The sequence below is a fragment of the Pristiophorus japonicus genome, chromosome 1 (genome assembly GCF_044704955.1).
Source record: "Pristiophorus japonicus isolate sPriJap1 chromosome 1, sPriJap1.hap1, whole genome shotgun sequence".
Taxonomy (NCBI): Eukaryota; Metazoa; Chordata; class Chondrichthyes; family Pristiophoridae; genus Pristiophorus; species Pristiophorus japonicus.
Window position 1 is genome coordinate 325,198,524 of NC_091977.1, and position 18,616 is coordinate 325,217,139.

The 18,616-nt window shown below is 42.3% G+C and overlaps 1 protein-coding gene across 4 annotated transcripts in view; it reads right to left on the reverse strand.

The window, feature by feature from the left end:
* The window catches only part of col14a1a (collagen, type XIV, alpha 1a), a 285,165-nt gene that overhangs the window by 10,514 nt on the left and 256,035 nt on the right, over nt 1–18,616 (reverse strand). For all 4 annotated transcript variants that reach the window (XM_070888840.1, XM_070888832.1, XM_070888846.1 and 1 more), the window contains 3 exons: nt 11,692–11,763; nt 6,962–6,997; nt 2,576–2,642 (listed from right to left, as the gene is read on the reverse strand). In XM_070888840.1, the coding sequence (XP_070744941.1) occupies nt 2,576–2,642; nt 6,962–6,997; nt 11,692–11,763 (175 nt within the window). The remainder of the gene's footprint in view (nt 1–2,575; nt 2,643–6,961; nt 6,998–11,691; nt 11,764–18,616) is intronic.

Below are 18,616 nucleotides of genomic sequence, written 5' to 3' on the forward strand. Positions count from 1 at the left end.
AGTAGGTGGCTTTCATTCTCCTCCTACCAAAAGGCACCACCTCACACTTATCGATACAGTGACCACAGTCAATGTTCCCTCAGTCAATTGTTTTGGACCTTTAAAGGGCTGCGCGGCCAATTCAAAAATCCATGCATGCACGGTTATTGCATTTACAAGCCAGCGAGCCAGCTGGGCGGGAGCTTCACCGTGCAGCTTAAAGGGAACATTAACCACAGTGCACTATCCCTGCTCATGCTCTTTAACCTCTCTGCAGTCTTTGACACAGTCAACCACACCATCCTGCTTCACTGTTCAGCTCAGTAGGACTGCCCTCATTTGGTTCCACTCTTACCTGTCCGATCATCATCATCATCACCATAGACAGTCCCTCGAAATCGAGGAAGACTTGCTTCCACTCTAAAAGAGAGTTCTCAGGTGGCTGTACAATCCAATATGGGAATTACAGTCTCTGTCACAGGTTGAAGAAAAGGGTGGATGGGTAGTCTGGTTTGCCGCACGCTCCTTCCGCTGTCTGCGCTTGATTTCTGCATGCTCTCGGCGTCGGGATTCTAGGTGCTCAACGCCCTCCTGGATGCTCTTTCTCCACATTAGGGCAGTCTTGGGCCAGGGATTCCCAGGTGCCGGTGGGTATGTTGCACTTTATCAAGGAGGCTTTGAGGGTGTCTTTGAAGCGTTTTCTCTGCCCACCTGAGGCTCGCTTGCTGTGTAGGAGTTCCGAATAGAGCGCTTGCTTTGGGAGTCTCGTGTCGGGCATGCGGACGATGTGGCCCGCCCAACGGAGCTGGTCGAGTGTGGTCAGTGCTTCGATGCTGGTCTGAGTGGAGAACACTGACATTGATGCGTCTATCCTCCCAGTGGATTTGCAGGATCTTGAGGAGGCAGCACTGGTGGCACTTCTCCAGTGCTTTGAGGTCCATCTCACTCTCAACAAGCTCCCCGCTGGCGTGGAACTAAACTATAGAACCAATTGGAACCTGTTCAACCTTCGTCGCCTCCAGGCTAGATCCAAGGTCGTCCCATTCTCTGTCATTGAACTACAGTATGCGGACGATGCTTGCGTCTGCGCACATTCAGAGGCCAAACTCCAAGCCATCGTCAACATTTTCACTGAGGCAATGAAAGCATGAGCCTTACACTAAACATCCGTAAGACAAAGGTCCTCCACCAACTTGACCCCGCCACACAGCACTGCCCCCCGGTCATCAAAATCCACGGCATGGCCTTGGACAACGTGGACTGTCCGATCATACCCAGAGCATCACCAGCAATGGCTTTTCTTCCCGTCCCCGTACTATTACCTCTGGAGTCCCCACATGGATTTATCCTTGGTCCCCTCTTCTTCCTCATCTACATGCTGTCCCTCAGATACGTCATCGGAAAACATGGGATCAGCTTCCACTTGTACGCTGACTACACCAAGATCTACCTCTCTGCCACCTGTCTCGACCCTTCTACTGCCTCTGTGTTGTCAGATCACTTGTCCGACAGATGAGTCGCAATTCCTCCAGTTAAACATTGGGAAGACCGAAGCCATCGTCTTCAGCCCCCGCCACAAACCCTGCTACCTCGCCAATGGTTCCATCCCCCAGGTTTCCATATGGCAGCCACCGGAAACAGCAGTAAGTGGGGTAGATGGGGTAGGGAAAGTCTCCAGTGACCCAGGCACTACTTCTCTGCATGTGGCAAATGACCAGCTGCAGTCCTGGCTGGGAAAATCCGGTTGAGGCAATCAGGTAGAGCTAGGCCTTACCACCTGAATTCACTGAACTTCAAAGTAATTAATTGTGTATGATTAGCTTTCGATTTTTTTTAAAGATATGGTCAGGCACCGCATCAATACAAGTATTGCTTCCCTTTTGTTGTGAGTGAGCACCTGCTCTCCATTCAGCTAGTTTTGCCAACTCTGGTTGGACTTATTCCTGGAGATTTCATCACATGACCGCCAACCACCGCGCTTCCGCCATTGGTCGCCCAACACATCCATCTTCACAGCGACCCGCCTTCCCTTGGCCAATTGGAAAGTGAACAGACTTTGTTACCCGATTGGATGATTCTTGACCATCAGTCAAACTGCCTTTGTTTCCCCCAGCGCCAATATTTTTACAACTAATAAACAGAAGTGTTCAAAGAAAATGAAAAAAACACACATTTTTTTAATGTCCCTATGATTTTATTTCCCGGATTTTGCTACCAGCAGTGTCCTAGAGATTAAAAATCAATTCCTGGAGACTCCAGGACAATCCTGGAGGATTGCCAATCCTATATTCAGCACCTGCCCTAGCCAGCTCAGCCAATCTGATAACCCATTGTCTAAGGAAGTCACATGACTACGTTAAAGGCACTATATCAATGCAAGTTGTTGTGGGGTAAAAAAGCATTCTACTACTCCGGTACAGCTATCTGAAGCACCGCTGCCTCATCCAACTTACTTAATCACCTTTTAGAATGGTTTGAAAGAAATATGCACAGAAAATGCTTTTTCATCCATGATAAAAATCAGAAATAGCACCTCTTCCACTATAAGCCTTGGAATTCCCATTCAATAACAGAAAGTCTGTTAGCAATTACTCACTCTGGATTAGTTGCTCGCAGACTTGTTGAGCAATCACACGAACCGTACTTTGGGATTGGGTATCACCCTGGGGAAAGGAAACAATATCAACAATAAAATATGGTTTAAATTATATTTAAAAAAAAATATTTAGCAGCAGTGTTGAGCACAATGCAGAGTTCAAATTAAAACAAATGATTGCAGCCTGGAGTTTCCGCTTGATTGCGCTGTTTTCTTTTTACCCAATTCCCCTGATATTGGCATAACCACGCAAAATATCGCGGACTTTTAAACGCAAATCGCAACTCGAGTTACCGCGCTCTTTTGTGCTAGTTTAAAAACATCGCGCTAGAAGCCGGCCCCACCTACAAATCTGGCCATGCCCCAGAGTGAATTAATTACCATGGCAAGTTTCCACTAATTGTGCTCGTTTGCCGGCCTTTGAGGAGGCTGTGAAAATTAAGCTGGATCTTTTGGGCGCAAGGACACTAATAGGTACATTTTGAAAGGTTTTGAATGTTTGCTTTTAATTTACTAAGGAACTGACTAGTGTACCCCAATATAACTAGAAAATAGTTGTATTTTAAAAAAAAAGTCATTTTCAGTAATTTAAAATCGGATTACTCACATGTGGTGGAATGACACTGTAATTTAAAATGATTACTTTTTGTGATAAACCCAGTTTCGGTTATATTAACCAAACTGCACCAAGTTACCACTCTTAAACATATCACGGAAAACTATATTAAAGAAATTATGTTTTGAAACGCAGTCCGATTGCGCTGGTTCATGGCAGATTTTGCGTTTAGCAATATGCAAATGAGTTTTCAAAACAGGTGGAATTTGCTCCGGAAATCGCCAATTGTGCCAAAAGCGGAAACTCTACCCGTGCAAGTTCATTTTGGAGCTTTGGGAACCTTGTTATAATCTATTAGAACACTAAGGGAGCGAAATTGCCCGTGTCCCGATTGAGGGCAGTAACCTTCCGGGGCCGTAACTTTTAGGGCCCGGCGGGGATGTCCCGCCCCCGCCGCTAAATTGGGCTTACTGCCTCTCAAATAAAGTGGAGGTTAATGGGCTATAAAAAGGGACAATTTCGCCTCCTAAGTTTTAATAACTCTCTGCTCAAGAGACGATTCCCTATGAATTGATCTCCATGTACAGACTTCCAGTGTGATCGGACCCTGTTTAATTGCTTTCACATACACAATATCTGTGCCCTCTTCTATTTATAATGCAAAACAATTTGGTGCAATTTAAAGTAATTAAGCCTGCAGTGAAATGAAAAAGTGCAATTATGTGAAGTTCCTACAAACAATGCATTTGAATTGCAACTTTATAACTTCAATAAATCTGTGTCTTTTCCAATTCCCAAAGCTAGGGGAATCAGCCAATGCCAAGTGCAGTCGACCTTCTTGTAAATCTGTTTACAGGAGCCACACAGAGCATGTGTTTGATATAGTTTCCTGACAAATCCTTTAACAGCATTTCTTGTTGAAATCCTATAGTTTCAGATCATCAACAGTTCAAGACTCCCTATCTCTGTAACCACCTCCAGCTCTACAACCCTCCAAGATCTCTGCGCTCCTCCAATTCTGGCCTCTTGCGCATCCCCCACTTCCTTCGCTCCACCATTGGTGACCGTGCCTTCAGCTGTCTGGGCCCTAAGCTCTGGAATTCCCTTCCTAAACTCCTCCGCCTCTCCAACTCTCCTCCTTTAAGATGCTCCTTAAAACTTACCTCTTTAACCAAGCTTTTGGTCACCTGTCCTAATATCTCCTCATGTGGCTCGGTGTCAAATTTTGTTTGATAATGCTCCTATGAAGTGCCTTGGAATGTTTTACTACATTAAAGGCCCTATATAAATGCAGGAGTTGTTGTTGATATAATATGGATGCCATAACTTTGATTCTTGTATTATTGCAATTGAACAGTGTTTCAGTCAGAGCTATTGCCTGTGCGTTCACTTTCATGTGGGATTTCTGCCCATGTATGCAAATGGGTAGAAATCCCCAAGACCAGTTCACTTACACCAATGATGCATCTCTTGTGGCTTTATTCATGGCCACCTCAAACAAGTCACATGCGTAATGCACATTTGAAGAAAAAGCACCACATACTAAGGCTAAAATATTATACAGGGGGTACTGCCCTTTTAACCCTTTGATTGCTTTCTGCCTTTCTGGGCTAGCTGATTTCAGCCTATGAACCGTAACACACACACACGCACACATATACAGTGAGTCCAGTGTCAGTTGTAGCCTTATTTTGAAGTAACCCTAAACTCAAATAAATAAATACTTGAAATACGCTTATAATTAAAAATTAGGGAAAAGACTGGATCATTTTAAATCTACTCGGGCATTAGAACTCTTATGATCCTGACAATCCACCCTGCGGTGCATCTTAACGTAAGTGGCCGAGATTTGACCGCTGGAAACCTTCGCTGATAACCCAGAATCAATAGGAGGTGCTCTTATTTGCCTGTCTGTGATGGATCCCTGCACCTCGAGAGGTGTATCTAGTGCGCATACCACACCAGAACATCTGGCAGAGGTGGCCAAACTCCCTCTCCTCCCTCTTCCCCCATTCTCTTCCAAGGAGGGATCTATTGCTGCTGTTCCATGCGGACCACCTTGGAAAGGCAACCTTTATTTTTGTTTTAAATTTTTCTCTTTCTTTCCTTCAAGGGATCTAGCTCATTATCCCAGCCAATTCTGCCCCTCCACTGACTGTAAGCCGGGTCCCATTGAAGCCCTGTGGAGGCAGTACTTCCTGACGTGAGGTAGTTTTTGACCCTTGACCTCATCACCTCACGATGACGGCTATTTCGGGGCATGCAGAGGCTCTGATTCTAATAGGCCATCCCGGATATAAAGCGAGTACCTGGCAAATCTAAGCCCTATCCTCCGATTTAAGTTATAGTAAGAATATGCTGAAACAGCTTTTGATTTTCATGCCTTTCTTTATAATTTCACTAAATATAGGAACAGGAATGGACCATTCAGCCCCTCGAGCCTGTTCTGCCATTCAATTAGATCATGGCTAATCTGATTCTTAACTCCATTTATCCTCCTTAGTTCCATTACCCTTAATACCGTTGCCCAACAAAAATCGATCAATCACCATCTTGAACATTTCAAAGAAAATATTCACAAATGTATTAACACCGTTGCTACACATGTCAACCACAAGAATTGTTAACGGTTCCTTTCATTCCCATTCTATTTTCCACCATTCCTCCTCTATGCTATTTTTTAAACTTTAGATTTACTGTTTTTTTCACTATTTAGTCTATTTTTTCCTATATCTTTCCTCACAAAAAAAACTTCTAAAGATGAAAATCTCTAGAAATGACCACAGCACAAAAAAGCAGCTGCCTCAACCTGTCGTTTTATTAAAACACGATCACCTTGAATGTTTAGTGAGAGAAAATATTTTAATAATCACATTGGAGAGAGGCCCCATTATTATCCTCCGTCTGGCCAGGAGATCAAACTTGATGGTAACAAAGGAACGCTGCTCTATGAACATGAGCTGCAAAGTCTTGTAAGAAGATTAATTCGCAGCGTTTAGTTTACAATTTTGGCTCCCTCGCAATCTTTCAAGTATACAGTCAAGATTTTGCTCTCTAATCCAGTCAGCCTGACAGTGCGTAGCAATGCATCAGATCGGAAATAATTTTGGCCAGAAAATCAGTGGTATTTTTTATGACCCTCTATCCACAATTCAGCAGAAGAGTGGGGGAGAAGAGTAGTACAAATTGGAAAAAAAAAGTCTGCTTTCTCTTTTGTAACGTTAAGCATTCATATGATCATATCACTGACATTACGTCTAGCCCCACGCATAAAGCAAATATCTTAAACTTTGTAAATAAAACTGATGTAAGAATTATTTCATAAATAAAAAATAGTAATTTTAAAGGGTCTATGTGGTACTTGTTTAAATCTAATATAGGTTCCTAGACTATGAAGCAATCAATTCTATTGGCAAACCTTGGCCACTCAGGTCAGTTGGGCTGCAGGATTTTCACAAGCCGACCACCATTGTTCGTCAAGGTTATTGTGCAAAAGCCAACTTGGATAAAATTCTCCAAATGGTACAATATAGACTGTAACTTTGGCCATTTCTGATAAAAATGTTTCTTCAAAATTACGATAGTCACCTTTAGCAATGCAAATGATGCTAACATTGTAAATCTTTCTCACATGTCAATTTTCATACTTCTGATTTTGTTGCCAAGGGGGCTTATCAATATTTACTTACTGCTAATTAAATACTACATTCTACAACTCATCAGGGAATGGAAATAAAGCATTAAAACAGGTGCTTCTACCAACATAGAGTATATACCATTCATTCATTTTAGAATAACTTATTATTTAAAACCAGCCTTCAAGAACTTACCCTTGGACCCCTGTCTCCCTTCTGACCAGAAGGACCCTGTAATAGAATTAACAGTAGCTGTTGGTTGATATAGAAATATACATAATTCAGAGACAACTGTTACATATGATTACATAGAATTTATAGCACAGAAACAGGCCATTTGTCCTAACTGGTCCATGCTGGCGATTAAGCTCCATATGAGCCTAACCTTCCAATTCTTTATCCCTCATGTACTTATCTACTTTCCACCTTAAATCCATTAAATGTTATGTCCTCTCTTAACATACATTGCTTTTTTGAATGAATGTGAAGTAAATCACATCAGTTACTTAAATCGTTTGTTTCCTTCACTGCTGCTAATGGTATTTTTTGACAATGGTATTCAGTTATTAATAACCCGCCTACTGCATTGCAGGAACTATGATGAAAATCGTGCAGATCTGTAAATGTGCTGAAAAGGAAGATAATAACAATGGCATATAAAGCAGATGACTTTGCAAAGATTCCAAACCAGTCTACACTTCCTTTGGCAGAATACTTAATTGTTGATGCTCCAAGGATTAAAGTTAAATATATACAACATGAACATCATCTACTTAAAATCTGTGATGATTCTATTGTCACTCGTATGCTTTTTTATAGTCGGACCTATCCGCACATTTTGAACATCTCTACATTTACTTGGAGACCAACAGCATTCTTTGGCTTGTATTCACCGCAGGTTATCCTGGTCAGACTGCAAGCAAAATGCCTTAGAAAATCTACATATACATCAGCATCGATGTCCAAGCTCACAGATGCTAAACAGGAGTTTGAATGACCGGAAGCAATGCACCAACAAAGAGATAATGCAATGTTGCCTGATCAACGTAGGATAATCAACCATTTTCTGAAGAGTTCATCCAAGAAAATTAGGAGCACATAATTATTGGACTCACACCTACCCCCTCCGCCAAGAGGTTAGAGTGAGTTTACTGAACCCATATATTCTGATGACTTGGTGTCAGGATGAAGCTGTATTCTTTTGTTACTTGATGCATAGGTGTACCGGTATTCTTTAAAGTGGAAGCTGCAAATCATTGCTATTCATTGCGAGGACCACGACTTTAGCGAAGAACAGTAAGTACAGTTAATCATTGGGCTTTCTGAAACACAATTCCAATGGTTTCAATCAGTAAATCTCTTCATTTCCAAAACAATGGCCTGAATTGTTTAAAATTCCCATTCAAACGCGAGTCTGTGTGGATTTTCCTAATCTGTCCCAGTAAAGGCCAACATAAAAGAAAGGCAAACCTTTCGAGTAAATTTATGCTGGCTGGGGACTCTTTCGCTGATTTTCCCTCAAGAAGCTTACAACTTTGTAAAGTTGCAGCCTTTGTGGTGAGAAAAGGCATTTCAGTGTTTGAATTGAATGGATAACTTCATCTGAATAGGCTGAAAAGTTTGCTCTAAATAAGAGTCTACTTAATGGAGAGACAATAAATTTGAGAAGAGTTGGCTAGGGCTAATGAGAGCCTGAAAATGCCAGAAACATCAAGTATTTTGTTAAGCGTAATTAACTGGGGAACTGTGTTTTTGTTTAGCTTTTACAGTGGTCACACTGGGCAGAAATTGGAGGCGCATTCATTGCCCTTTGAATAGAGTATAAATCATACTAGTAGTCTGTTCATTAGGACCAAAGTTTACATCCCAAATAGACCATTGGTAGCAGGTACTGGCTGGGGGCCAGGAACGTCTACACAAGATAGAAACATAGAAAATGGCTGATCAGTACCCCTTTCCTGCTTTCTCTCCATACCCCTTGATTCCTTTAGTCGTAAGGGCCATATCTAACACCTTCTTGAATAGATCTAACGAACTGGCAACAACAACTTTCTGTGGTAGAGAATTTCACAGGTTCACAATTCTCTGAGTGAAGAAGTTTCTCCTCATCTCGGTCCTAATTGGCTTACCGCTTATCCTTAGACTGTGACCCCTGATTCTGGACTTCCCCAACCTCGGGAACATTCTTCTTACGTTAACCTGTCCAGTCCCGTCAGAATTGTATATGTTTCTATGAGATCCCCTCTCATTCTTCTAAACTCCAGTGAATACAGGCCCAGTCGATCCAGTCTCTCCTCATATGTCAGTCCTACTATCCCGGGAATCAGTCTGGTGAACCTTCGCTGCACTCCCTCAATAGCAAGAATGTCCTTCCTCAGATTAGGAGACCAAAACTGAACACAATATTCCAGGTGAGGCCTCACCAAGGCCCTGTACAACTGCAGTAAGACCTCCCTGCTCCTATACTCAAATCCCCTAGCTATGAAGGCCAACATGCCATTTGCCTTCTTCACCGCCTGCTGCACCTGCATGCCAACCTTCAATGACTGATGCACCATGACACCCCGGTCTCGTTGCACCTCCCCTTTTCCTAATCTGCCGTCATTCAGGTAGTATTCTGCCTTCGTGTTTTTGCCACCGAAGTGGATAACCTCACATTTATCCACATTATACTGCATCTGCCATGCATTTGCCCACTCACCTAACCTATCCAAGTCACCCTGCAGCCTCTTAGCATCCTCCTCACAACTCACACCACCACCCAGCTTAGTGTCATCTGCAAACTTGGAGATATTACACTCAATTACCTCATCTAAATCACTAATATATATTGTAAATAGCTGGGGTCCCAGCACTGAGCCCTGCGGCACCCCACTACTCACTGCCTGCCATTCTGAAAAGAATCTGTTTATCCCGACTCTCTGCTTCCTGTCTACCAACCAGTTCTCTATCCACGTCAATACATTACCCCATGTGCTTTAATTTTGCACACCAATCTCTTGTGTGGGACCTTGTCAAATGCCTTTTGAAAGTCCAAATACACCACATCCACTGGCTCTCCCTTGTCCACTATGCTAGTTACATCCTCAAAAATTTCCAGAAGATTCGTCAAGCATGATTTCGCTTTCATAAATCCATGCTGACTTGGACCGATCCTGTCACTGCTTTCCAAATGCGCTGCTTTTTCATCTTTAATAATTGATTCCATCATTTTCCCCACTACTGATGTCAGGCTAACCGGTCTATAATTACCCATTTTCACTCTTCCTCCTTTTTTAAAAAGTGGGGTTACATTAGCTACCCTCCACTCCATAGGAACTGATCCAGAGTGATCCAAAATGATCACCAATGCATCCACTATTTCTAGGGCCACTTACTTAAGTACTCTGGGATGCAGACTATCAGGCCCTGGGGATTTATCAGCCTTCAATCCCATTAATTTTCCTAACACAATTTCCTGATTAATAAGGATTTCCTTCTGTTCCTCCTTCTCGCTAGACCCTCGGTCCCCTAGTATTTCCGGAAGGTTATTTGTGTCTTCCTTCGTGAAGTCAGAACCAAAGTATTTGTTCAATTGTTCTGCCATTTCTTTGTTCCCCATTATAAATTCACCTGATTCTGACTGTAAGGGAACTACGTTTGTCTTCACTAATCTTTTTCTCTTCACATATCTATAGGAGGGAAAAAGAGACGGCAAGTAACTCGAGACTGTTGTTTAGAAGCCTCTGGTAGATTGCTCTAAAGCAGCAATAGCCTGGTGACAGGTTCTCTCTCTCTCCTCTCAGCTAAAGAATAGAGTAAGACAATGGAAGATCTGAAGAGAAAATCAATTTTGAACAGGAAAAAAATGAGCAATGGTATCCATTTGTTAGTTTCAAAGTTTACATCAACTATGGCCAGGAAAGCAAGGTTACACTTCCAGCAAAGTCATAGCAGGAGCTGCTCCAAGGAAAGTCCCACCTATAATGCAGTCACTCAGTTTATTAGCCACTCTAACCTCTGAGCTTGGGTTGCCAATCCCCCAGGATTGTCCTGGAGTCTCCAGGAATTGAAGATTAATCCTCAGGACACTGCTGCGAGCAACACCCGGGAGGAAACAATAGTGGCATTAAAACAAAATTGTGTGTTTGTTTTATTTTCATTAAACACTTCTGTTTTATTAGTTATAAAAATATTGGTCATGGGGAAAAAAGGCTGTTTGACTGACAGTCAAGAATTATCTGATGAGGTAACGAAGAGGCTGTTTGCATTCCTATTGGCCATGGAAAGGTGGGGTGTCACGAGGATGGACGTGTCGGGTGACCAATGGTGTGACTACGTGGGGGGCGGGGTGGTTGGAGGCAGAAGGTCATATAATGACACCTCCAGGAAAACGTCCAACCAAAGTTGGGAACTCTAACCTGAACAGTGCTGTAGCCTGTTACCCAACACCGATATCAGCCAGATCAGACACGGCCCGAGTTATGGTTCCGCCAAACAACAAGCTGCTTTACTTTAATGCTCACAGAAAGTTAGGTACGTCTAATGCCAAGAAACAAAACAGAAGCGCTTTCTTGTGCTGAACATTTGGTGTCAATGATAGTGCATTATGTATTCATGGACTGCGCAGTCACCTGAGAACTCACTTTTAGAGTGGAAGTAAGTCTTCCTCGATTTCGATGCTTATGTATTCTGAATCAAACAGAATATGTGGTTCTATTGCTACGATCCTCCAATCATAAAACTAATACCTGACCATCACTAATGTTTTGCAATGCTCAATATTCAAACATTGACCTGAAAATAATGGCACATTTCTACAGTAAATGGTGCAGAAACAATCCTTTAGTCACCAGTGAAAAAAGAAATAAAATCACTGCCCGTTTTCTTTTTGTCGATTTACAGTTAAACAACTTTGTCTTTTCTCAAAGTAATGTTCTACTTACAGAAGGTCCAATATCGCCCTGGGGACCCTTGTTGCCGGAAACTCCGGGGGAGCCTGGGACACCTGGACTTCCCTATGAAGCCATTAAATGCAAAGTTAATTTTACAGCACAGATGCACAAACTGCTTAAACAACTCGATTCAGACCGACTTGGTGGATATAAAGAGCTTGCATCAAAACCTGGCATCGCACAGGGAAAGGAAATGAACATTTAACTTTATAAAAATAATAAGAGCATCAGAAAACTTAAGACTTTCAAAGCAAACTGTGACAACAACCTTGTTTATACTTAATTATTATTTTGTGTTTAGCATATCTGTTGCTCTTTATGAAGCATAACATTTTTTATCAACATGTGAAAATGTTGTGTATATAATTTTAAAAAATGAAGAAAAATATTTAAAAGTGGGAAGTATTAAGCTTTTAAGTATAAACTAATAATTTTTAAGTCTAAAATACGTGTTAAGAATACTCTTTCTAGTTTGTAACTAAAGATGGCTGTGCAGCACATTCCTGCAAGGAGAGAATTGTATTTTGTATAGGATAAGTTGGTTGTAAAGTGTGCATTATGATTAGATGAATAGTGCAGAATATGTCATGTATTCAACTGTCATTGTAACCCATGTATAAACTGACTTAAGTTGTACACCGTGAGAATACTGACCACTAGGTGGTGAACTTGTGGGAGACACTCCTAACCTGGATTTTCAGGTATAAAAGGGGACGCTCCACCCACCTTCACTTCAGTGCTGGCTAATAAAGGTTACTGGTCACAGAGTGACCTTCTCTCAGGTATGGGCCTCGTGTGCATTTATACTGTATAGTAAGGATGTATTATTGGCGACGAGAAACTGGGATTTAATCCACGCTGGGACAGGATTCAGCCGACAAACGCAGAGTTCATCTCCTGACGGTTTGTGGATCCAGGACGTACTTCCTGATGAAGGACCTTTTAGCGCCATAGAAGCTGGCGGATAAGACTTTTGAAGAGCTCAGTAAGTTGATCGGGGAACACTTTAAACCGGCGAGCAGCATGCACATGGCGAGACACCGGTTTTACACGCATCGGCAGCGAGAAGGGCAAAGCGTTCCAGATTTCGTGGCAGACCTTCGGCAACTGGTGAGCCTATTTAAGTTCCCAGATGCATGCAGAGCGGAGATGCTGCGAGACTTTTTTTTATTGAGGGCATCGGGCACGCTGGGGTTTTCAGGAAACTGATTGAGACCAAAGACTTGACCTTGGAAGCGGCGGCTCTGATAGCCCAGACATTTATCTCAGGGGAGGAAGAGACCAGAATGATGTTTGACAAAAATCTTGGCTCAAATGCAGCAAATGGACTGCGAGTCAACATTGTTAATGCGGCACACAGTTCTCCAGGCAGACAGGGGCAATCGGACATGCCCGAGAATGTAGTCGAACCCAAAGGGGGAATTCAACAGAGACAATGGCTAGCTGAACGGCGATTCATGCCATCGCAAGGGACAATGCGGCCAGTAATGGGGCCATCAACACCTGTCAATTGTGCGCTTAAGGACAGCTACAGAGACAGTCAGAGACGATCAACTGGTAATGGACCTTTAGTTTCCAACAACGGCTCATGTTGGAGGTGTGGAGGCAAACACACAGCCAGAGCTTGCAGGTATCAGCAATATACCTGCAGAGACTGCAACGTCAGCGGTCACTTGGCGCGTATCTGCAGGAAGCCTGCAGCCAGATTGATGTACGAGATGGACGGGCCTGATGTAAGCCCTACGAGGCCAAATGGACACTGGGGGAAATCGCTGGAAGCTGAAGTTCAGCGAGTTCATGTGGAGCACATATATAGTTCATACACCAGGACGCCACCGATAATGATGAAAGTGCTCCTCAATGGCATCCCAGTATCAATGGAGCTAGACACGGGGGCCAGCCAGTCCCTGATGAGTATCAAATAGTTCGACAAGTTGTGGGTGTCCAAGGCCAGGAGGCCAAAATTATTGCCGATTGACGCACAGCTACAGACATATGCAAAGGAGATCATTCCGGTGCTAGGCAGCGCCACGGTAGTCATGACCCACAAAGATTTGGAGAACAGGTTGCCACTCTGGATTGTCCCGGGAGACGGTCCTGCACTGCTGGGGAGGAGTTGGCTTGCTGTCATGAACTGGAAATGGGGCGATGTCAATGCAATTTCTTCTGTGGTTCGAATTATCATGCTCACAGGTCCTGGACAAATTTGACTCATTATTTCAACCCGGCAATGGGGACCAAGGTAGTGATTCACATAAACCCGGACGCCAGGCCAGTACACCACAAGGCCAGAGCGGTGTCGTACGTGATGCGGGAAAAGATAGAACGCGAATTGGACCGCCTGCTGAGGGAAGGCATCATCTCGCCAGTCGAATTCAGTGACTGGGCTCTCAATCAAACAGGGGATGCTCAGAATCCAAGGGGGTTCCCTACAAAGCCGCTATCACGCCTCCTGTTGGCCAATAGATCCCGACCACACTCGCTCACAGGGTTTCTACTCGCAGAGCTGCTAATGAAAAGGACGTTATCCCTTATACACCCCACCATGAAAGAAATTGTTGAGAGCAGGCTACCATGACAGGAATGCGAGGGCGCGATGTATTGATGTCAATGACCCTGTCTTTGTCCTCAACTATGCTGCAGGGCCCAAATCGCTTGCAGGCACTGTGATTGCCAAAGAGGGGAATAGGATTCTGGTAGTTAAACTTACCAATGGACAAATCTGCCGCAAACACGTGGATCAAACAAAAAGGAGGTTCAGCAACCCCATAGAAGAAGCAGAGGAAGAACACGATGTAGAGTTCACTCCACCACAGGTGACCGAACACTGGAACCAAGTGGAGGAGAGCCCAGGCACTGTGGGCAGTCCGGACAGATCTGAGGCATCGCAAACAGCAGACACTCAGGCCAGCACCCAACAACCGGAGTCCCAACTCAGGCGCTCTACAAGGGAGCGTAAACCACCAGAGAGACTTAACCTGTGATCCCAATAAGACTTTGGAGGGGAGGTGATGTCATGTATTCAACTGTATAAAATGACCTAAATTGTACACCGTGAAAACACTGACCACTAGGTGGTGAACTTGTGGGAGACACTCCTAACCTGGACTTTCAGGTATAAAAAGGGAAGCTCCACCCACCTTCTTCACTTCAGTGCTGGCTAATAAAGGTGACTGGTCACAGAGTGACCTTCTCTCAAGTATGGGCCTCGTGTGCATTTATACTGTATAGTAAGGACGTATTAGAATACACTTATTCAAAACCAACACATACATTTTAATAACCAAGAATTTAATTGATGATTGTCAACTACTCCAAAAGGCATAACAGGATAAATATTCTTGATAAAGGCGGCGATGATTGAATTTCCAGATGTCTCCTCGCACAATAATTGCACCTCACAGTCACGGGTGCTTTTTAAGCTCAGCTATACCTTATGGTGATGACAGCATACTGATTAAAAGAGATAGTTTTCAAGGAAGTGGGGAGACGTTAATATTTAATATTTATAAAAGACGACTGCCAGCTGTTGACTGTGCCATTCTGTAGCAATGCAGTTGTGGGAGTTATAAGAGAATACAGACAAGATGATTTCCAATCGCAAAGCAAGAGATCACTGGTCTGCAATGAATCAAATCAAGCAAATAACACAATACACCATAGAGAGACATGAACTAATAAATAGTTATGACGAGAAGGGAGCTATTCAAACATGAGCATATTGAATATAAAAATGAACACATGCAAAGCAGTTTACTAAACATGGAGGATCTCATTTAAATGCTCTGGAACAAATCCCAAGCACTTTTTGCAACCAGTGTGGTTTTAAGACTTAATTTGTCAAAATGTCAATATTCTGGATCTTTTACAAAGCTTAGTAGAAACAGACTGAACGCATCACCCCAAAATTATCTGTATTTATTTTCTGCTGCTCAAAGAAAGACTGACTTGCATTTTATAGTCAAAGTTGCTAAATGTCCGAAAATGTTAGCACTTTATTTGCATTAGTTAAACTTACAGTCTATAAATAAATGCATTAATTTATTGAAGCTTCTGCTTCCGATTAAATACAAATAAGAATCGTCTTTGTATATTTTGCAATATTTGGAATAACTTAAATTAACTCAGAACCCAGACAAGATTACATTTGAATGTTGCCTCCTATTTTTGTGCAGCCATAATTCAAAATTAAGAGAAGTGTTGGATTCTCACTCGGAAGAAACCTGATCTGAGCAAATATACCAGCTTTGAAGTAGCTATTTCTAGGAAAGGAGATGAAAAAGCTGAGCAATACATCAGTCATCTGTTTGATACATCTTTGGGCAGCAGATTGACTGATATTGTGGGTGATCCTAATGCTAGCCTGGAAGAAGGTACTGGCAGAAAGGTGATGGTGATCTTGACTGTGATAGGTTGGCTACAGGTGTCTACGCTGTCTGAAGCCTGAAGGGCAGTTGTCCTCGGCCATTGCCTGTTGCTGTGACTTAAAACTAACCCCCATTATTAATTTTACCTTGACTTGGCTTCCATTGGTCACTTAAGAGCATACCAAAGCTTGTACTGAAAGTTTGCATTGCAAGAGATCCTTTATATGTCCCCTCTATGTTTAAATAAAAGAGGAAAAAAATGTGCAATTACTGGGAAATTGAAACAGGAGCAGATATACAGCAAGTCAGTCAATGCCTTAAAGGGAAAAGACAAGTTATAATTCTGGGTATAACCTGTCAGGATTAGCCTTTCATTTACAGTCAGCATTCTATTGACTTCGCAGAAAATATTTGGTTAGTTTTTCTCCCCAAATGTTCCCTACATGTTTTAATACAAAAAAATGTAAATATAACTTCACCACCCTTTCACTGCCTGGAAGCAGATTTAATAGTAACTTTCGAAGGAAATTGGATAAATACTTGAAGAAAAAAGATTTCTGGGTTATGGGGGAAAGAGCAAAGGAGTGGGACTAAATACTAAATGGATATCTCTTTCAAAGAGCCGGCACGATGGGTTGACAGGACTCTATAAGTCCTGTATGATTCTATAAGTTTAAATTTAAATAAAGTCTAAACAAGGTTGAGAAAAAGCAAAGTAGAATCGAGACCAACATTAAAAGGTACTGAAAAAATTAAAATTAAAAAAATATATACAATAAAGCATCTGCTCATTAAAATCTCTGTGGCATCCAAATGTTCCCTTTATGTCTAATCTAAATGGGTGAACAAATGGAAAATGGCACTGTGCCTTATTTACATCTATGATCCAGGCTGAAAACAGTTATGGTTGGAGGTAAGAGAACATTTTTAAAGAATGGTAGCTTAAAGTTTTACCTTGCATAAGATAACGAGACCCAAGAGATTTGCACAAGGTGCACTTTGGACTGTTCACTATTATTAAAAAGAGATTATTGTGTCAAAACCAGCTGAGTTATTTCAAAGAGATCCTCCATGCTCGGTCATTATACACTCATTAAAATGCAAGGAGGATATGAAATCAGCTTCTTCACATACTTACATTTAGCCAACTTGAGCAGGGCACCAGGCTGAACAAGCATTCTAAACCATTCCTTATACTATTGCTTATGTCGATCGATGTGCCTATATTACAGTCGTATACAGTTTGACAGGTCATCTTTTCTTTGGGGGAAACAAATTGACTAATCTACTCGATATTTAAGCTGTCGTTTAGTATTTAACTTTTGTCCCGGTCCTGAAACTGAATAAGGAAACCTCTACTGCAATGTAATTACAAAATGTAGAAGACCAAAATCACAGCTGCACTCTCCAAAGGATATATTTTCTAAACCCAAGAGGTTTGTGAAGTGCGTACAGTTCTGCAGCCCTAACAAGGAGTACAACACTAACACCCTATTAATCTGCTTCTATAGCGAGTGTCAGACGAAAGCTGCTCGAGCACTTAAAGACTGACTGGGGGGGCCTCTTTGAATTTGGGCAATAGTTTAAAACGGGGTATATGGGATCAGCCGCCCGTTACACATCTCCCTCCTCCCCCGCCGCCGACTTTTGTTTCCTTGGATGATATCAGAGGGAGGCCGGGTCCAGGTGTGTAAGGCACTGAGATTACCAATTACCAGTATTTAGCTGTCATTGGATTATGTACAACTGTATTCAATTAGAGAGCTTATGGAGAAATGCGAGTTCATGCAGCGACTGGCAGAAGCAGCAGAGAGACTCAATGCTGGCAAATAACTTGCAAAATATCTGCATTAAAATGAGTGGTAGGTGTTCTAGTGACTATAACTGGAGTTACGTATTACTTTGTAATATCTACCAAGTGTCACATTAAGGCATGTTAGCTCCTTTTTAATGTATAGGTACCATCAGTCATCCCATACCTTTGGTCATTTTACTAATTGTGTGTTACAGTAATATGGTTTAATTGGATTTTTCTTTATAATTTCTAAATAGTTTTCTTATTAATTGCATGCTACAATTAAAACGGTTTCATTGGATTTTTCTATATAATTTCTGAATCATTTTCTTCACTTGTTCCATGAAGTTTTTGCTTTACAGTTCAATAGATTTCTAATGTGTGAACAGTCTGTCGAATCGCAATCCAAGATGGCAGTTTTCAGCCAATCGTGTTTATCATGCTAACCTGCTCGGTTATGCAGAGGGCTGCTACTTTTAGATTAAACGTGTTTAGTGATCAAGGAAAATAAGTCCATAACTATCTTTTTACTGAGGAAAAGTGAAAGTGGGAGCCCCTGAGGAGGTGTGATAGAGGATAACATTGTGATAGATATTCAATAAAAGAATCCCTAAAAGAGTTACTGGGGCTGAAAAGAGAAAAGGTGCAAAGTCCACATGATTATCAATCCCAGAATACCGGGGGGGGGGGGGGGCAGGGGGGAGGGGAAGGGGGGCAATAGGGTATTACTCACAATTTTTGAAAGATCTTTGGA